General features: G+C 37.6%; 1 protein-coding gene across 9 annotated transcripts in view; it reads left to right on the top strand.

Moving 5' to 3' along the window:
* Positions 1-22154, top strand: part of C2CD3 (C2 domain containing 3 centriole elongation regulator) — a 145495-nt gene that overhangs the window by 14260 nt on the left and 109081 nt on the right. For 6 of the 9 annotated variants that reach the window (XM_049652031.1, XM_049652038.1, XM_049652083.1 and 3 more), the window contains 4 exons: positions 7322-7545; positions 8332-8579; positions 14813-14945; positions 15398-15556. In XM_049652031.1, coding sequence (XP_049507988.1) covers positions 7322-7545; positions 8332-8579; positions 14813-14945; positions 15398-15556 — 764 coding nt within the window. The remainder of the gene's footprint in view (positions 1-7321; positions 7546-8331; positions 8580-14812; positions 14946-15397; positions 15557-22154) is intronic. The other 3 variants (XM_049652047.1, XM_049652054.1, XM_049652074.1) reach the window with 2 other exon arrangements.

Below are 22154 nucleotides of genomic sequence, written 5' to 3'. Positions count from 1 at the left end.
CAGACCATTTCCAAAGTGGTTGCATAACTTTACATTCCCATCAGTAGTATATAAACATTCTCCGTATAAACATCTACTTGGTATGTAGTTGCTCCACGTCCTTGCCATTACTTGGTTCGGATAGTCTTTTTAATTTTTGTCATTCTAGTGTTCTACTGAGTAGGTACTGATATCTCACTGTGGTTTTAGTTTGTATTTCCTGATGATTAATATATTGAGTATTTTTTCATAGGCTTTTGGGCCATCTTTTTCAGGGATTCACAGGCTATATAACCCCCAAGGCAAGTCTGACTCACTCACCACCTATATTTGTAGGTAATTTTGTTAGAACACAGCCATACTCACTTATTTGCGTGTGGTCTGTTGCACCTTCCACGCTGTAACAGCAATGTAGAGTAGTCCCCCTGCCCACATCTGCAGTTTCTTTTTTGGTGATTTTAATGTAGTTGGGAAGCCGATGATCCTCCTTCTGACTTATCCTCAGAAATCAGTATCAGCCTGTCGCCATGTCACAATGCTTAGGTCGTTCACCACACTTAATGTCATCACGTGTGCATTTTATCATCTTATCACTAGAATAAAGGTGAATACAGTACAATGAGATATTTTGAACAAGACCACATTCACATAATTTATTTTATTTTATTACTAGCTATTGTAAATCTCTTACTGTACCTAACTTTTAAGTTAAACTTTGTCATAGTTATGTAAGTATATAAGAAAAAAGCATATGTATCGGTTCAGTACTATCTGCAGTTTGAGGCATCCACTGGGGATCTTGGAACATATCCCCCGTGGATAAGGAGGGACTACTGTAATTATGACAGAAACTGTATGGCATGCAAAGCCTAAAATATTAATTCTCTGGCTCCTTCACAGGAAAGAAAAAGTAATCAGTATATCTTATGGTTCAGCTTTAAAGAGGGATTCCATATGTAGTCAATTCAAGACTGTTTTGGGGACCAGCAAAGCAGTGATATGACAAGAACTCCCATCACTCACTGCATACTCATTTTTTAAAAAGTTTTTTAATATTTATTTATTTTTGAGAGAGAGAGAGAGAGACAGAACGTGATCAGGGGAGGGGCAGAGAGAGAGGGAGACAGAATCCAAAGCAGGCTCCAGGCTCTGAGCTGTTAGCATAGAGCCTGATGCAGGGCTTGAATTCACAAACCATGAGATCATGACCTGAGTCGAAGTCCGATGCTCAGTCGACTGAGCCACCCAGGTGCCCCTGATACTCAGTTTTAAAAGTCATTTTTAAATTAATATTTTACCGTCACATAAAGAGTCAAATAACTCTGTTACAAAAATGAGTCCCTCACACAGACCCATACTTTTCCCAGAGGCAACTACTTTCAACTCCTGCCCCTGATTCTTATGGTATTTACCTCTATAGTTCCAATTAATATGCTTATATTTATGTCACATCTTTATCTCCTCCCCCACCCTCTCAGTTTTCAGGCACTGTCTTCTGACTTCCTAATACAGAAGATGCAAATTTAGCTCAATCCCACATCCTTCTACCTCCCCATCTCCCAACCTGCCCACTCAGTTATACTATAAACATTGATTGTTGATCTAACCAAAATTACTGAGCAACTTTCATGCCACAACAACAAAGTACAGTAGTCTCCCCTATCCGCAATTTCTCTTTCGGTGGTTTTAGTGTAGTTGGGAAGCATGTGATCCTCCTTCTGACTTATCCTCAGAAGATCAGTAGTAGCCGATCTCCATGTCACAATGCTTATGTTGTTCATCAAACTTAATGTCACCGTGTATGCATTTTATCATCTTATCACTAGAATAAAGTTAAGTACAGTACAATAAGATATTTTGAGCAAGACCACATTCACATAATTTATTATATAAGCAGGTAACATAATATATACATACATATGATTCTTTTACATTGTAATTGAAGAACAAGTAAATTATAAATTCTTTCATTTTGAAATCAGTTCCTTTGATCTGACTAAAAATTTTATACCTTTACTTCTCTACCAAGTTATCAATATCAGACGTTTTACATTTGGTGGACACTACAGCATTGATTTTTTTAATTTTTTTTTTTAACGTTTTATTTATTTTTGAGACAGGGAGAGATAGAGCATGAACAGGGGAGGGGCAGAGAGAGGGAGACACAGAATCTGAAACAGGCTCCAGGCTCTGAGCTGTCAGCACAGAGCCCGATGCGGGGCTCGAACTCACGGACCGCGAGATCATGACCTGAGCCGAAGTCGGCCGCTTAACCGACTGAGCCACCCAGGCACCCCCAGCATTGATTTTTTTAAACCATTTAAGAATAAAATTTAGTTTTTCTTCAGTTTAACAACAAAATAACTATTTACAAACATGAGTGTTTCCAATCAAGGGCAGAATCTTAGCACAATAATTTTTGAAGTTAGGATATTATTACTAAGACATTCTTTTTTAAAATTTATTTTTATTTTAAGGATAGAGAGAGCACGAGTGGGGGAGAGGGATGGGGGGGCGGTGCAGAGAATCCCAAGCAGGCTCCACGCTCAGTGAGGAACTCGATGCTGGGCTCAATCCCACGATCCTGAGATCGTGACCTGAGTTGAAATCAAGAGCCAGATGCTTAACTGACTGAGCCACCCAAGCACCCTGAGACTTTGATACCTTAAAGTTCTTATCTTAATACATAATTTCACGTCATAGGAGTATCACTTATTTTATTTGCATTTTAAAAACAAACCTTATTTAAAATCAGTACTTTTCTGTTTATTCCATTTTGTCCTGCATCTTTTTTACATACTAATTATAATTCTACTATAGGTTGTTTCATAATGCTGTCTTTTGACAGTCACATTTTACCCTCTAACAGTCACTTTTTGTGTTTTTTTTTTTTTTTTGCCTTATTTTATCATTAGGAATATTCTCTTCCACACAGAAATATGCCTTCTCACATTTCTTTTGAAAATCATGGGTGTCTAATTCTCTCTGGGACAGGAGAAATATTTCACTTTCCTCTTGATTCTGCTGTAAGAAAGACCATAGTCTACAGAACCCAGAGATGGTACAGGAATAGTATAAACTCTATACACCTAAATTTGACAATTTACATGAATTCTTCGAAAACCACAAACTACCAAAAATCATTCAAAATGAAATACCTGGGGCACCTGTGTGGCTCAGTTGGTTGAGCTCTGAGTCTTGATTTCAGCTCAGGTCATGATCCCAGGGTTGTGGGAGTGAGTCCCACATTGGGCTCTGTGCTGAGCATGAGGCCTGTTAAAGATTCTCTCTCTCCCTTTGCCCCCCCCCCCCATGTGTGTGTGTGTGCATGCTCTCTCTCTCTCTCAAATAAAAAAAGAAATACATAACCTGAATAGACCTGTAACTATTAAATTGCGTTTGCATTTTAAACCCTTTTACAAAAAAACCCCTCCAGGCCAAGTTAATTTTACTGGCAAATTCTTCCAAACATTTAAAAAAAATGGAAGGGGCACCTGGGTGGCACCATCAGTTAAGCATCCAACTCTTGATCTCGGCTCAGGTCATGATATATCACAGTTCATGAGTTCAAGTCTTGCATTGGGCTCTGTGCTGCTGGCCTGGAACTTGCTTGGGATTCTGTCTGTCCAAATAAAGAAAGGAAGGGGGGTGGGAGTGGGAGGAAGTGCACCAATTTTGCACAATCTTTTCCAGAAAATAGGAGAAAATACTTTTCAGTTTATTTTATGAGTCTTGCACCACCTTGATAGCAAAACTAGAGAAGGACAGTTTAAGATCTAGACCTAAAAATAAACCTAAAAATCCTCAAGAAAATATTAGCGAGTTGGGCCCAGCACTATATAAAAAGGATAATAAGACCATGTCCAGGCAGGGTCTATCCCAGGAATGCAAGACTGTCTCAGTTTTTGAAAATCAACCAGTGTGACAAGCCACGTTAATAATAGAATACTACTAAGTCTGTAAAAAAGGCATGAACTATTGATACACGACATAGAGGAACCTGAGAGGCATTACTCTGAGTGAAAGAAGCCTGTCTCAAAAGGTTACATACCATATGTTTTCCATTTATATGACATTCTCAAAAAGCCAGAACCATAATAGTCGAGAATAGATCAGCTGTTGCTAGGGATTAGGGGTGAAGAGAGCGTGTGACTACAGAGGGATAGCTTCAGGGAGCTTTTTGAGATGATGGAAGTGTTCTCTATCTCAGTTGTGGTGGTGGTTACATGCATCTATTCATAGGTTAAAATTTATAGGAGTGTATTTACACACAAAAATGTCCATTTTATTGTAAGAAAGTAAAATTTTTAAAAGCCCCCACAGACCAAATGTGATGATGAACAACAGTTATCAGTCTGCCTCATTGAAATATGGCTGGGGACTTTTCAAATTGGAGCATGTACCCTGACTAAAGCCACTAGTCTACTTCATCTAATTTTTGCCACATTGGAATGGAGACCCAGCATTGTTGGATTTTCTGATTTTCCAAGAGAAGCCAGAATTACTAAATTTTACACAAAATCTGGTATTGTAAAGCATTGTTACATAATTAAAAAAAATTTTTTTAAGTGCTGTGTTGACCAGCATAGGTCTGAAAAATAGGCATACTAATAGGCTGTCACTGATGCTGATGTTGTAGTAGATCATCGTGGGCAGCTTAGTGTTAAAGACAGCCTTGAGTCATTGAGAGAAGACTGATGAATGTCCCTAGGGTTGCTCTGTTATGGATGTGAGACTTTTATGGTAGACTTATGGTATTTGTGGGTGGCATGGGCTTCTGAAGAGATGTGATATATTTAGGTGACAGAATGATGGTCTGGGGATGGTACCAGAACGGAGTAAGTCAACTTCCCTCATCCCGGCTAGTAAAAGCAGTAGTTTCCATTGGAGAAGACTTCAGAGAAATTGGGGCGTTTGAAGAAAGGGAATGTTCAGTTGAAGTGGTAAGGAAGTTTGTATGAAATAGAAATCCTACAGGGCTCTGTGAGGGGATTGGCAGAGGAGTGAACACAAGGATGAACCGTGATTGAGGAGGAGTATGACTGAGGTGGACAGGAATGCTAATCTAGGAGGTGAATGTAGGAGTGTATTGGGTACATTATATGGAAGCAGAGGAGTTAAGAGTAGCAATCTCTTGGATTTGTAGGAATTGCTGAAACATTTTATACCTCTAAAGCTTGACTCATGCTCTTCCCTCTACCTGGAATGTTGTGCCTCAACCTCCCTCAGCCTTATCTGTATCATTCCTATACAAAATTCTAAATCCAGGGGCAGCTGGGTGGCTCAGTCGGTTAAGCAGCCGACTTCGGCTCAGGTCATGATCTCGCGGTCCGTGAGTTCAAGCCCCGTGTTGGGCTCTGTGCTGACATCTCAGAGCCTGGAGCCTGTTTCAGATTCTGTGTCTCCCTCTCTCTGCCCCTCCCCCATTCATGCTCTGTCTCTCTCTGTCTCAAAAATAAATAAATGTTAAAAAAATTTTTTTTAATAAATAAAATTCTAAATCCAGATGTTTATGTTTCACTTCTGGAAACCATCCCTGGCACTCCTTCCTCACCTCTTCCCCAAGCTCAGACCTCTCTTTCTCATACCATCCAGTATACATCCCTATCTCAGAGCTCACCATCTTATATTAAAATTACTTTTTTTAAAGTTCCCGTATAAAATACCATGGTCCTCTGTGGGTCAGTTTCCATATTTTATTCATCTCTTTGCCTTAGACAGGTAGCACACAGCCTGGCATTGAGCTAGTACCAACAAATATTTCTTGAACAGAGAAGTTAGGTTAGCACATGTTTTAATTATAAGATTGGGATAGCAGGTACCTGGACTTTCTTCTTTCATTAAGAGCCACTGGTAGTATAGGCCTATGAGCTGTTTTGTGATTGGCTCAGATCTGCTTAGAGAAAAAGCAAAACTCAGTGCCAGATAGCAAGTCATGGTTAAGGCCAGGGACATCGCCTTTATTCTCAGTGTCTTCTTTGTTTCTAAAATACAGTGGCAGCCTTTTGGGAAATGATGAATGGTAAGGGAACGCTTTCTGACATTTACATTTGGGCAGCCAGGATTTTATGTGATGCTATTACAGTGATCACTGCACAGAGTATTTATCCTACTGCATTCCTGTCATTTGTCTTTGTAGAAAATCTTGATGGTGAACAGGTTTAAAAGACTTTATGTTACCTGGTTCATGAAAAGAATTCTCCTCATCAGGAACCAGGTGTATTTTATTGAGTCTGTGCCTTTGCAGTTTCTCTGCCCAAATTATTCCATTGACCTTTCCAGAGACATCTTAAAATAATCTAACTGCAACCTTCCCTTATTGTGTTAGGCCATTTATCATTATTTAACTCTGGCTGCTCGAACAATTCCTTCTGCTTTCTCTGTCATTGCAACTGAACTTTCAACATCATTCTTTTATTTTGTGGTATATTCTTCCATTTCTTTCCTAAAGTTTTGCTTTAGGCTGTATTTTTTAGACTCTGTTCCTCCATTAGGCTTTTCAGGGGCTGGAGAGCCATTTAGTAGAGAACCTGAACTCACAGGAATGAGATGATGAAAGAAACTTCAAGTGATTACTTTTCATGTTAGTGTTTTCCCCTCTTCCCCCTGCCTAATCTCCAGCATAGAATTAAGGTCTTATTTTTCTCAAATAACCAACAATAGGGATGTGGAAGGTGTTACTATTCTTTTATTCATCAGACATAATAATTAGACATTGTTAGGCATAATAGACTTGCACACTAAGTGTGTCTTATGCTATTCAGTCCAGACAAAAATGAAAAGAACAAGTCCATGCCTTCAAGGAATTCAGAATCTAATCAGGATAATGAATGAACTAAAAGTTACAAAATACCTCCTGTAAGCCTCTGCTTTTTTTTTTTTTTTCCTTCAAATAGAACAGCATACTTTCCTGACAGAGTTATATCATTCATTACATGAGCTTCTCGGGGTGACAAACTTAGCACACCTTACGGCCTGTAGTAAGTTCAATGAATGGGGCTTATATTGATGGATAGATAAAGAATAAGTGGAAACATGAAGGAAATGGCCATGACATCTCTATCTAGACACAAAGAAGTTTTCACAGAGAAAGTAATACTGCAAGAAATTGCATATACAAAGACATAAGGGAATGAAACATAAGGTACATTTAGAGAACCCTAAATAATCGCTATATCTGGGAGAAAGGGATGGACGAGGGGAGGAAAGTGAGAGGTAAGGCTTCTGAGGTAGGCAGGAATTTGAACTTGATCCTATAAGGAGTGGGGGCCATATTAATCAGGGAGTCTTAAAATTAGTCAATACCAAAGAGAATTTATGATATATTACATGTCTCTTTCAGGTCTCACTTGCTCTGGAGCCTCTGTCAGAAACTTATGACAGCTACAATCCTCTTCCTACCACTGACATGACAGAAAATGTGGTTTTATCTGAGCAGGAATTCAGAGAATATACTGAACCCAACAATACTCAGTTTCTGGTTCCATCAAGGCCTCGTAGGATACCTACCACCAAAATGGACGGAAAAGAGTTAACAGCTAACAGTAGTAGATCAACCACTCCGAGGTAATTACCACAGTCTGTCAGCTAAGTCCCACTGTACTGATCATTTCTTTTATTTGTGTTTGGATTAAAGACTGAATGTAGTCATTCATTCAGCAAATAAATATGAAGTACCTACTGTGTGCCTAGGCCAGTACCAATTACTAGGCATAGAAATTAATGAGACAATTCTTTGAGGATTGCTCACAATCTATTAGGGAGACCAATGTACAGATAAATAAGTAAGATTAAGTCATACACAGATGCCATGATAGATGTCCATGAGGGAAAGGAGGGAAAGGGTGGTATTTCGTGAAACAGAATGGAGTAAGAGAAATAGATTTTTTTATTTTCTAATTTAAGAGAGATAGTGAGCATGAGTGGAGTAGAGGGGCAGAGGTGGGGAGAGAGACAGAATCCCAAGCAGACTCCATCTTCATTGCAGAGCCCAATGTGGGGCTTGATCCCACGACCCTGGGATCATGACCTGAGCCAAAATCAAGAGTCAGATGCTCAACCAGCTGAGCCACCCAGGCGCCCCAAAATAGATTTGTCTTTTAAATAATTACGAGGCATTTGTTTTGTGTCTGGCTCTGTGCTGAGCTCTTTATTTTATTGTCTCACTTGAGCCGCAACCATACAACTGTAGGTGAAGCATCTATTATTTATTTCATTTGGGAGATCAAAAATGAATTTACAAAGTCTAAACTACACTGCTATAAACCACTCATGCACTTTCTGTCTCCGACAAAGTGAAATGTTACCGTAATGGGTAATATATTGCTAAAATTCTCCTTTATTTTAAAACAGGGGAAAGGACCACTTGTACTTTGCAGAGAACTCTGATACCATAAAGGATTCTTCCTTTGGACTACAACACCATCTTAATTCAGGACAGAGTTTAGAGTGTATGACTCTGAAAGGCAGAGCCCCACGGAAGCAGATGTCCCTTCTTAACAGTTCTGAATCCCAGCCTCAAATTACGACAGTGGCCAAGAGTCACAGTGACTCATGCATTGTTTCTTCAAACAACCCCCCTACCAAGGACCTTCTTTCAGGTATGTATGTATTTATGAACAAAGACTAAGCTATATTTATTAGAATTACTCTGCCTGTTAGTCAGTCTTCAAAGAGAACCAAGACTTCTGCTTGAACTAAATAGCCAAATAAAAGTGAGTAATCTCACTGACATTCAGAATCTCTCATCATTTAAAGGCAGCTCCATTAAACCAGTAAGTTACTTCTAAATAATTATTGGTGCTTACAACTGTAGGTTTAGGGAAGGAGCCATTTAAAATGAACCTGGATATGGGGGGAAAGCATTTATCATATCATATTATTCCTTATTTTTCCACAAATAATTTAAAGCAAATATGCTTTTTGTCTCATCAGCAGTATTTAATTGTACCACTGTGGAGAGGCTAGTACTAAATCTGTCTCACATTCTGAAAATTGTTGGTCTCAGTGGAAATATTCAGTGCACAACAACTGCTAATCTTAAGCCTAGGAATTGAATATGACTTGCAGCCAAACAGAAGTAGAAGGAAGTCAGTTTACCTATATAAGGGCTTAAATTGAAATTTAAAAGTCCAAATAGGATTATTTGGGAGTGGTATTATAAAAGCAACTGAGGTCCTTACATTACAATATAATGCTTCAACCATATATCTCTATAACATTAGTAGCATGACAGGAATTTGTTTCCATGCTCACAAGTAAATTTCCAAAGTAGAATATCTGCAGCATTAGTAGAAAAGTCTTTAAAATAACTATTTGGGTACATAATTTACATTAGTCAGGGTATTTTTATCATGAAGAAAGATATTTCATTCATATTTTTTCAACTGAAATGTCTGTGATCCCCTATTTTAAAAAATATACTCTGATTATAATCTATTAATGTTAATCTTCAGTGCAATCCTAGGCTACATTAACAAGAATGAATTATCCCAATATACTATACTATACTATCTACACCTGTCAGCTCACACCTGGAATATTTTGTATAGTCACCAGACTTGGAGAAAGATATTTTTTGCTCATTAAGCAGTTACTTACTTAGTACCTATCATATGTCTGGCATTCTTCTACATGTCAGAATACAGCAATTTAAATTAAAACAAAAACAAAATTCTGCGTCATGGACCTTGTATTCTAGATGGAAAGACCAATGATAAACCAGGTAAATAAGTAAGTATGTAGTGTTAGATGATGATAATGGCAATGGGAAAAAAACAAAGGAAGGCAGATGAGAGAAGGGGATTTTAGTTTTACATAAGTTGGCAAAGGAAGGCCTCATTAAAAAAGTAACATGAGTAAAGATCTAAAGAAGATGAGTTCCTTCTAAAGAGAGTAACCAGGTTGAGGAAGGGACCACCAAGAGCTATTTAGCCTCACAAAAACAGCTATCATTTATTGAGCATTCATTATGTGCTAGATACTATGCCAAGTACCTTATCCACATAATCTTACAAAAACCAAGTGAGGTAGGGATTGTTATCCCCATTTAAAAACGAAAACATGGGGCGCCTGGGTGGCTCAGTCGGTTGAGCCTCCGACTTCAGCTCAGGTCACGATCTCACGGTCTGTGAGTTCGAGCCCCGAGTCAGGCTCTGGGCTGATGGCTCAGAGCCTGGAGCCTGCTTCCAATTCTGTGTCTCCCTCTCTCTCTGCCCCTCCCCCGTTCATGCTCTGTCTCTCTCTGTCTCAAAAATAAATAAGCGTTAAAAAAAATTTTTTTTAATAAATAAATAAATAAATAAATAAAAACGAAAACACAGGCTCAGAATTAGGGAGCTCCTGTCCTGTCAAAGGGGGCAGCTGCTCCTCAGCTCTAGTTCATTATTGCCTTTAGACTCTAAGGCAAGGTCCTCTGCTTTATCCTACTGTAGGTTCATTGTTTACCTAGGCCTGCCTTTTTTTTGCATTTTTCCTTAAATCAGGACTTTTCTGGGGTGCCTGGGTGGCTCAGTTGGTTAAGCGTCTGACATTGGCTCAGGTCATGATCTCACAGTTCATGGATTCGAGCCCAGCATCGGTCTCTGTGCTGACAGCTCAGAACCTGGAACCGGCTTCTGCTTCTGTTTCCCTCTCTCTGTGCCCCTCCCCACTCATGCTCTGTCTCACTCTCTCAAAAGTAAATAAACATTAAAAAAATGAAGGAAAAAAAAAGACCTTTCTGCTCTACTGTCCAAGCCAAGCAAAATATGACAGGTACAGCACATGGACTGCCAATGTGTAGTCTCTTCCATGAGATTTAATGAGGATCAGTTGTCTTAAAGATGAAACAAGACAGATTGTGACTCAGCCTGAGTTAATAGTATGACCTGTACAGGGGCGCCTGGGTGGCTCAGTCGGTTGGGCGTCTGACTTTGGCTCAGGTCATGATCTCACGGTTCATGAGCTCAAGCCTCATGTTGGGCTCTGTACTGATAGCTCAGAGCCAGGAGCCTGCTTTGGATCTGTGTCTCCTTCTCTCTCTGCCCCTCTCCCTCTCACACTCTGTCTGTCTCTCTCTCTTAAAAATAAACATCACACACACAAAAAATAGTATGACCTACAGACAATAGGAAAGGACAGTTTCAAGAGGTAGTGAATTCTCTATCACTGGAAATGGTCAAGCATGAGCTAGTTCACCTTCTGGTGGGACTTTTTCAGATTGTATTGAATTTTCAAGTGGACAGATAGGATGTTTTAAGGCCCCTTCCAACCACAAGATTCTGGAGAACTAAGGTTAAGTGGCCCACTCTAGTCTAAAGTAGGTCTAGAGCTGGGATTCTGAGAGGGATGTAACAAATACTGTAAATATAAATGTCTTTACTGTATTCTACAGTAAATATAATGTAGGTACAAGCTTCCCCTTGAGAAGGGGAGATCAGATGTTTTTTAGTTGCCATGTCTTTGACTTTAGAAAAGCTTTTCCAAGAATGGCTGTTTCAACAACAAAACCACACGGAGGCCAATAAATGGACCATCTGTGCTCAGACTTGTCTTACTTGTTTTCCTCAAGGTTTATTTCCTTTTTAAAACCTGCTTTTGGAAAATATCTTAAGTACCTATTCCCATTTAGATATAAATTACTGATTAAGTCACTTTTAAATTATTCCATTCTCTGAGGAATTTTTATTTAACAGGGATAAAAACTTTTTTTTTTTTAGTTTATTTATTCTGAGAGTACATGTCTGCGCGCACAAGCAAGAGAGGGGCAGACAGAGAGAGAGGAAGAAAGAGAATCCCAAGCAGACTCCAAGTATCTTTTGAGTGATTGTTTTAGATCAATCATTGTTTTGAGTATTGGGGGTACAATGATAAATAATGTATAGTCTTTGACCTTAAGGAATTCAGTCTAATAAAGGAAACAGACTCCAAAGCAGATGTAGTACAATTACGTATGATATAAACAACAGTGGAAGTATTTATTAAAACGTTTTATCAAATGCCTGATATATACTAGGCACTGTATCAGACACTGAGAATATAAAAATCAGCAAGAGCCAATCCCTGGTCTCAAAGTTGATTGGGTGAGATAGACAATTATAATACTGTATGATAAATTCTTTGATGGAATTAAATACCCAGAGCTTTGAGAACATGAAGTATTGTATTTATGGAATTGAAAATAGTTGGGTATGGTTAGATCATAAAGTACCAAGGCTATTATTTCTCCAGAAACATTTTGGGTATCAGTAGAAAAACTATTTTTCTACATGGCCCTGAAATTGAAGTTTACTATCAACACAGCTTGTTATTATCCACTTTATTCATAGTACATTTGAGTATGCCCACCTCATTGAAGAACTTTAAACTGTACTGAGTAAAGCCAAGTACCAACTAGAAACTAAAAGAATTTTCTGTCACATAGCAATCTTTAGCCAAATTTCCAATGCCAGAAAGTCCATGTTTTCCTCACCCTTTCCCATTGAATAAACAAGACAATAATTTTTTTTGGCTGAGTCTTAAAGAAATTAAAAAAAAAAAACCACAACAATACTGAACAATTATTGTGCTACCATTATTTACATTAAAAATGTTAATGTATATTAAGTGAAAAGCAATTTCAAAACAGTATATGTATGTTTACAAAAGAGGAAATATATAAATACGTGTGTGTATACATAATTTTAAAACCTATAAGAAATATATCACAATATTAACGATAAGTATTCCTGGGTAGTGACATTAATGGGCATATTAGAGGCTGCCTACATTTCTTGACCTTTGGCTCCCTCCACCTTAAAGTCAGCAAGGATACGTTAAGTCTTTCTCCTGCTTCAAATCTCGGACATCATAACCTGCAAAAAGGCAGGGAAAACTCTGCTTTTAAAAGGTTTGGGCAGGGGCTCCTGGGTGACTCAGTCAGTTGAGCATCTGACTTTGGCCCAGGTCATAATCTCTCGGCTTGTAGGTTTGAGCCCCACGTTGGACTCTGTGCTGACAGCTCAGAACCTGGAGCCTGCTTCAGATTCTGTGTCTCCCTCTCCCTCTGCATCTCCCCTGCTTGTGCTCTGTCTCTTTCTCTCTCTCTCAAAAATAAATAAACAAGACAAAAAAAAAAAAAAAAAAAGGTTTGGGCAACCAAGAAGATCTATCTTAAGGTTGACTGATTTGGAACATAATTACAAAATCTCTTCACAGCACTTAGATGAATGTTTGAATCAGAGAGAAGATATGTGTACACCAGAGTTGGGAATCCTGGGGGGAATTATCTTAGAATTCTGAATGGTCGATCTTTATTTTCTTTTAGTTTAGTTGTGTTTTCATTGAACATATGATATTTCAGGTTTTGATTTGTTTTTTTACTTTTTAAGCTATATTTTGAATTCTTTATACTAACAAATGTTAGATGTTTATGGATCTTTTTTCCCCCCCCTTGGCCTGACTACCATATCTTCTTTCTTTTTGGAAGCTTTAAAACTCTAGACTAAGAGAGATGGGCACTTGGTGTCTAGTCTCAGTTAACCTCCAAAGCAACTCTGGAACCTCAAGAAAATAATACTTTCCACTGTTCCTTGGAATAATGCCACTGGTCCTAAGCTTTAAAAAGATGTCTAAGGACTAAAGTAGGGTCATATCTAGTATAGTAATTAAAATCATAGGATGTAGGCACGCCTGTCCAGCTCAGTTGGTGGAGTGTGCAACTCTTGATCCCAGGGTTCTGAGTCTGAGCGCCATGTTGGGTGTGGAGATTATTTAAAAACATAAAATCTTAAAAAAAATAATAATAATAAAAAATAAAAATCATAGGATGTGAAGTCATACTAGTTATACTGTGTGTATTTCTTGGGCAAGTTACTTATCTTCTGTGCCTCAATTTTCTTCATCTGTAAAATGAAGAAAATAATAGTACCTATCTCAGAGAGTTCTTAGGAGGATTAAATGAGTTAATATATAAAATATGTAGAGTAGTGTCCAGCACATGGTTAAGAGTTCAGTAAATTATCATTGCTATTATTGTTGTTGTTGCCTAAGGATAGTAAATTTACTTAGGTAGGTTTTTCTTTTTTTTTTTTAATGTTTATTTTATTTTTGAGAGAGATGGTGTGAGTGGGGGAGGGGTAGAGGATCTGAACCAGAATCTGTGCTGACAGCAGACAGCCCAGTGTGGGTCTCAAACTCACAAACCACACAATCATGACCTGAGCTGAAGTCAGGTACTTAACCGACTGAGCCACCAGGCGCCCCACTTAGGTAAATTTTTCTTATCAGAAACTCTGAAGCCTTCATCTTGACTTTTCTATTAACCTGTTGTATGATCTTAGACAAGTCATGGGAATTTTTTGGCATTCTTTTCTTCATTCGTAAAGTATAAATTTGGAATAGATTATCACTATGGCTTATAAATTTTAGCTGGTGTAGTTAGTGTTTTTTGGATAATAGTGACATTATTATAAATAATAAATTCAGTAAGATATCTAGATACAAAAATAATATGTAAACATTATTAACTTTATTATGTACAAATACCAGTTGGAAGAGTCCATGCATTCATATAATGACCCACCACCATATAATGACCCTAGACACACTGACCTCCCTCCAGAATAGACTTCATTTACTGCTGTAATGCCAGCATCTAAAACAGTCCCCATAATAGCTCAGTAAACATTTCTTGTAAAGGGAGTATCCTCAAGAAATTCTCAAGCTGGTGGGGAAGGCAGACAATTCTCAAGCTAGTGGGGTAAGCCATTACAATATACTAGGTTAAGTCTGGTCATAGAAGGAGAGATGCCGAATATTGCAAGTATTACTATTGGATTTTAGATTTTCCATGTTCTGCTTTTGCCCTCTTCAGCTCTGTTAGAACAAGGCAATAAACTGCGTAATGCCATGGTGATTTCTGCAATGAAATCGAGCCCAGATACTAGCATGCTGTTGGATGAAGTTCATCCTCCCATGAAGGAAGATTTCCTCAGAGCCTCAACACAGTAAGTTACAGGGTAAACATGATTCTTAACAGTTCATTTCTTAATTGCTGCTAATGTGTGTTTTTGTTAAGTTATAGACTAAATAATCTTAGAAATGCTCAGCAAATAATTCTTAATGTAGTGGAAGGAAGGAAGGAAGGAAGGAAGCCTAAATAAGGAGTTAAGACACTCAACATCTAGACCTAGCACTGGCATTTGCTAATTTATGTAAATGGCTAAATTCTTTTCTCCCTATAAACTGGCATGCTTATATGTATAATGGGGATACTTTCTCCTTCTCTGACAAAAATCAAATTACATTCTAAGGTAGAAAAGGGTTTTGTAAATTGTGAAGTTTTATATATATTTAAGGTAGTTAAGTCTAAAGTGTGTTCAATTTTATATATTGAACCATCTCCATGTACTATCTCTTAGCTCAGTTAATTCTGATTTAGATTTCTCCTCTACGTTAGCCACTCAGAAAGTACTTTTCCATACCATAGAATCAAAGCCTTGTCTAAGAACCAATTTAAAGACCACATAGAAGATCACCTCCTCCCTCCAACTAAGAATACATTTTGGAAACATGACACAAAAGCTGACACCAGAGCCATACAGCTGCTCTTGGGCAGGTAAGGGCTTTTAACTATCTTTCTTCCTTTTAAATTCTTCCTTCAATTCATTGTGTATATTGTTAACAGATTTATCTTCTGAAAGCAACACTTCCTTAGTCAATTGACTTCCAAGTCAATCTCTTGATTATTTGCATACTAAATAACAATCATTACTTATTACCTACTAAGTAAAAATCCAGTCTTTAGCCTTTTATTCTTAGCTTCACTTACAGAATGGTCTTCCACCTTTCTATTGTTATCTCCCAGTTCTCTCCCCAATACCACTGTTAGGGTATAATTTTCAAAACTCAGATTTTATTTTTTTATTTATGTATATTTTTTTTAATGTTTATTTTTGGTAAAGAATAAGAGAGAGCACAAGCGGGGAATGGCAGAGAGAGAGAGGAAGACACAGAATCCAAAACAGGTTCCAGACTTCAAGCTGGTTCCAGACTCCACAGTGCCTGACACGGGGCTCAAACCCATAAACCGCAAGATCATGACCTGAGCTGAAGTTGGACACTCAGCCAACTGAGCCACCTAGGCACCCCTCAGAACTCAGATTTTAAACAGATACAGCTTAATTCAGGGTCTTATTGTGCCTCTTATTACCTATGTGGTCGACGTAATTAGGCATGAAAAAAAATAAAAGGGATACAAATTGGAAAGGAAGAAGTAAAACTATCTCTATTCACAGATGACACGATCTGATCTGTGCAAAATCCTAAAGAATCCACTAAAAAAATAAAACCAGGAAGATTGCAGAATATAAGATCAATATACAAAATCAGTCATACTTCTGTATCCTTGTAATGAACAATCCAAAAATGAAATTAAGAAACAATTCCATTTATAATAACATTGATAAGAATAAAATACTTAGGAATAAATTTAACAAGAGAAGTGCAAAACATAAACTCTGAAAACTGCAAAACATTATCAAAAAAAGTTTTAAAAAATTTAAATAAGTGGAAAAAATTCCCATGTTCATGATTCAGTGCAGTCTTTCTCAGAATTTCAGTTGACTTCTTTGTAGAAATTGACAACCTGATTCTAAACTTCCTATGAAATTGCAGGGGACCCAGAATAGCGAAAACAGTCTTGAAAAAGAAAAAAGTGGGAGGATTCACACTACTTCTCATTTTAAAACTTAGTGCAAAGAAGTAGTAATCAAATCAGTTTGGTACTGACATTAGGGCAGATATATAAATCAAGGGAATAAAAATGAGTTTAGAAATAAACCTGTGTTTATGGTCAGCTAATACTCAACAGGATGTTCAGTCAGTGGGAAATAGTCTTTTCAACAAATGCTACTGGGACAACTGGCTAGCCACATGCCAAAAAATGAAGTTGGACCTTTATCTCAAGCCATATTTTAAAAAAAATCTCAAAATAGATGAAATAGCTAAATGGAAGAGCTAAAACTATAAAGGTCTTAACAAAAATTGAGGTAAATCTTTTTGACCTTGGATTCAGAAAAGGTTTCTTCAATATGACATCAAAATCAAGCAACAAAAAAATAGATAAATCAGACTTAATGAAAATTAAAAGTGTGCTTCAAAGAACATTATTAAGAAAGTGAAAAGACCACAAAATGGAGAAAATATTTTCAAATCTGATAAAGGACTTATATCTAGAATATATAAAGAACTCATACAACTTAATAATTAAAGGGCAAATCATTCAGTTAAAAATATGCCCCCCCACCTCCCCAGGGTGCCTGGGTGGCTCAGTAAGTTAAGCATCCAACTTCAGCTCAGGTCATGATCTCACAGTCCATGGCTTCGAGCCCTGAGTCAGGCTCTGTTCTGACACCTCAGAGCCTGGAGCCTGCTTCAGTTTCTGTGTCTCCCTCTCTCTCTGCCCCTCCTTGACTCACAGTCTGTCTCTTTCTCTCTCTCTTTTTTCTGTCTGTCTCTCGCAAAAATAAACAAACATTAAAAAACACTTTTTTTAAATATGAGCAAAGGATCTTAATAGAAATTTCTCCGAAGAAGATAGTGAAATGGCTAATATACACAAGAAAAGATGCCAACACCATTAGTTGTCAGAGAAATACATATCAAAATCACAGTGAGATACCATTCATATGCTCTGGGATGGCTAGAATCAAAAAGTCAGATAGTGTTGGTGAGGATGTGGAGAATTGGGAACCCTCATACACTGCTTACAGCAGTGTAAAATGGTATAGCTACTTTGGAAAATAATCACTTCCTCAAACTGTTAACGGGTAGAGTTACCATTGACCCAGCAATTCAGCTCCTAGGTATACACCCAAGGGAAATGAAAACATAAGTCCATGCAAAAACATGTACATGAATTTGCATAGCAGCATTATTCATAATAGTTAAAAATGTTCATGAGATGATACATAGGGAAGAAAAAAGTGGGGTATTCATAAATTGTAATATTATTTGGCCAGAAAATGGAATAAGGTACCGATAACATACTGTAGCTTAGATGAACCTTGAAAACATGCTGAATGAAAGAAGGTTGTCACAAAAGAGAACATATTTTATGAGTCCATTTATATGAAGCATACAAAAGAGACAAATCTGGAGAAACAAAAAGTAGATTCAGGAGCTTTTTAGGGCTGGGTATGATGGGGGGTAAGTCATAATAGCTAATGGATACATAGTTTCTCTTTGAGGTGATGAAAATATTTTTAAAGTGTGGTGATGGTTCATATCTGTAAATATACTAAAAACGACTGAACTTCTCACTATAAATGAATGAATTGTATGTTATGTGAATTATGTCTAAATGAAACTTTTTTTTAAAAGAATCTAGCATAAGGTCTGAAAAATGACACATCAAGATATACAATCATGAATTTTCAAAATACTGGGTAAAAGGAGGCGACCTTAAAAACTTCTAGAAAGAAAAAAAGAAAGGTCATATAAACAGTATCAGAATTGGAATGACATCAGCTACTCCGGAGAACTGACCAAGATGGTGACATAGGAGGCTTCTGAACTCCTGTTCTCCCATGGACACATTGAATGTAAAGCTACACACAGAGCAGTTCCCTCTGAAAAAGATCCAGAGACTGAGCAATTCCTACATATTGTATGAATGAGAAAATACCATTGAAATGGGTAGGAAAGGCAGGTGACTGTTTTGTGTAATATATAGAATTCAATACAAGAAGTCAAGGAAAATGAAGAAACAATATGTAAAGCAAATAGTAAATCTGAAGGGATAAATAACAGCAATACAATAATAGCAGAGAACTTTAATACCACATGTTCCACAATGGATAGATCATTCAGACAGAAAACCAATAAGGAAATACTGGACTTAAATGACACAGACCAGATGGAGCTAATACACATATATAGAACATTCCATCTAACAGCTGCAAAATACATACTTTTTTCAAGCACACATGGAACATTATCTGTGATCATATATGGGGCCACAGAACAGTTCTTAATATATTTAAAGAGATGAAAATATCAGGCATTTTTTTCTGACCACAATAGTATGAAACTAAAAATCTCAAGAAGAAAACTAGAAAATTTACAAATATGTGGAATTTAAATGACAGGCTCCTGAACAACTAGTGAGTCAAAGAAATCAAAAGGGAAATCAAAGTAACTTGAGACAGAGGAAATTGGAAACACAAGCAGATCTAAGAGGAAAGTTTATTGTATGAACATGTACATTAAAAAACAGTAGGGTGGCTGGGTGTCTCATTTGGTTGAGTCTCTCACTCTTGGTTTCAGATTGGGTCATGATCTCATGCTTCTTAAGATGAAGCCCTGAGTCTCATGTTCATGAGATCAATCCCAAGCTTGCTTGGGATTTTCTCCCACTCTCTCTGCCTCTTCCCTATTAATGCATTCATGTACTCTCTCTGTCTCTCTTTCAAAATAAATAAACTTTAAAAAATAAAATAAAAAATGAGAAAGGTCTCAAATAAAATAACTAAATTTATACCTCAAAAAACTAGAGAAAAAACAATCTAAGCCCAAAGTTAGCAGAGGGAAGCAAACAAAGATCAGAGTAGAATATGAAATAGACTACAAAGGCAATATAAAAGATCAATGAAACTAAGAGCTGGGGGGTTTTTGAATACATGAACTGGTAGCAGACTGATGCCTTATGATTCCTTATGACTGATGCCACAGAAATACAATCATAAGAGACTACCATGAAAAGCGATATGCCAACAAATTGGAAGAGCTATAAGAAATGGGTAAATTCCAGGTTATGGGTTTTAATTAAGGAGGGCACTTGTGCCTGGGTAGCTCATTCAGTTAATAAAATGTCCGACTTCAGTTCAGGTCATGGTCTTGTGGTTTGTGGGTTCGAGCCCCATGTCAGAGTCTGTGCTGACAATTCAAGAGTCTGGAGCCTGCTTGGGATCCTATTTCTCCCTCTCTCTCTGCCCCTCCCCTGCTCTCATGCTCTGTCTCTCTCAAAAATAAATAAGCATTAAACAATATTTTTTAAAAAATAAAGGTACTTGTTATGATGAGAACTGGGTGTTATATGTGATGAATCACTAAATTCTTTTTTTTTTTAATGTTTTTATTCATTTTTGAGAGACAAAGCATGAGGGGGCACGGAGGGGGATGCAGAGAGAGAGAGGGAGACACAAAATCTGAAGCAAGCTCCAGGCTCTGAGCTATCAGCGCAGAGCCTGACGCAGGGCTCGAACCACAAAATCATGACCTGAGCTGAAATCAGATCCTTAACTGACTGAGCCACCCAGGGCCCCATGAATGACTAAATTCTACTCCTGAAACCAATATTACACTATATGTTAACTAACTGGAATTTAAATAAAAATTTGAAAAAAAAAAATGGATAAATTTCTGGAAATATGCAACCTACCCAATCTGAATCATAAAGAAACAGAAAACTTGAACAGACTGATTACAGTAAGGAGATTAACAAAATCTAACCTTAGAGTAAACCAAAACCTCCCAAGAAAAAAAATGTCCAGAACCAGATGGCCCCACTAATGAATTCTACCAAATATTTAAAGAGCTAGTACCAATCCTTCTCAAACTCTACCAAAACACAGAAGAGGAGGGAGCACATCCAAACTCATTTTACAAGGCTAGCAGTACTCTGATACTAAAGCCAGACAAGGATACTACAAGAAAATAAAAGTATAGGTTTATATCCCTGATGAACAGTTGCAAAAATTCTCGACAAAATAGCAAATTGAATTCAACAGTACATTAAAAGGATTATACACCATAATCAAGTGGAATTTGTTCCAGGGATACGGGGATGGTTCAACATCCATAGATCAATAAATATGGTATGCCATATTAACAAAATGAAAGGTGAAAATCATATGATGATCCCAGTAAATGCAGAAAAAGCATTTGACAACATTCAACACCCATTCATGATGAAACCTCTCAACAAACTGGGCATAGAAGCAAGGTACGTCAGTATAACAAAGGCCATGAACAACAAGCCCACAACCAACATCATAGTTAATAATGAAACACTGAATGCTTTTCCTGTAAAATGAGAAACAAAAGATGCCTGCTCTCACCACTCCAACATGCCTGTTTAATGGGTCATAGACAGTAGAATATATTCAAAGAAATGTTAATTGTAAAAAAGTATTAAAAGGAGAGGACTGCATTCTAAACAGTGGAGATCTTAACTTTAAGGGTGTGTGATGCAGGAGGGAAAAAAGCAAGTAACTGAGTGACGGGAACCTCAGTAAATGATTGCTATGTAAGATACCAAAAAGTAGAACTTCAAAAGGGAGCAGTGTTCTGGTGCTGCAGAGAAGCCATGTGGATTGGGAAGTTGTTAGTTGGGTTTTGGCAGTTAGGGAGTTCTCACCTTTGAGAGAGATTATTAGATTACTATAGATCAGTGGTTCTCAACTGGGGAACTATTCTCCCCTACTTCCAGCCCCATGAGACATTTGGTGATGTCTGGACACATTTTGGATTATCAAAACTGGGGGAGTACTACAGAGATATGGTGAGTAGAATTCAGGGATCCAAAATGCACAGAACAGCTCCCAATGACCAAGAATTATCTGACCCATCATATCAGTAGTGCTAAGTTTGAGAAACCCTGCTGTAGATTTAAAAAAGGTGAGGAAAGGAGCAGATATCTATTGAGCATCTGTTTGTTCCAAGAACTATAGGAAAATGATCTAACTTGAAGGTAGTAATTATGTGCTGGTTTGGTTTTTGGTTTTTTTTTTTTGGAAATTAAGAGGATGGGGAACCTGTCTAGCTCAGTTGGAAGAGCATTTGAATCTTGGTGTTGGGGTCTTCAGTTTGAGGCCCATTTTGAGTGTAGAGATGACTTAAATAAACTTAAAAAAAAGGAGGGGGGGGTAAAATTATAGCAACTAACATGAATGGGAAGCAAAGTTGAAAGAATTAATAATAAATCAAATGCTTAGCATGTTACCTGGTACATATTAAGTATTTACTAAATATTATTGCTTTTATTATTAATAACCGGTTCATTACCTGGGTGGCTCAGTCATTTGAGCGTCCAACTTTGGCTCAGGTCATGACCCCGCAGTTTGTGAGTTCGAGCCCTGCATTGGGCTCTGTGCTAATAGCTCAGAGCCTGGAGCCTGCTTCAGATTCTGGCTCCCTCGCTCTCTGCCCCTCCT

The sequence above is a fragment of the Panthera uncia genome, chromosome D1 (assembly GCF_023721935.1).
Source record: "Panthera uncia isolate 11264 chromosome D1, Puncia_PCG_1.0, whole genome shotgun sequence".
Lineage (NCBI taxonomy): Eukaryota > Metazoa > Chordata > Mammalia > Carnivora > Felidae > Panthera > Panthera uncia.
Note: the sequence above shows the minus strand (reverse complement) of the source record. Positions and strands in the feature narration are given on the sequence as shown.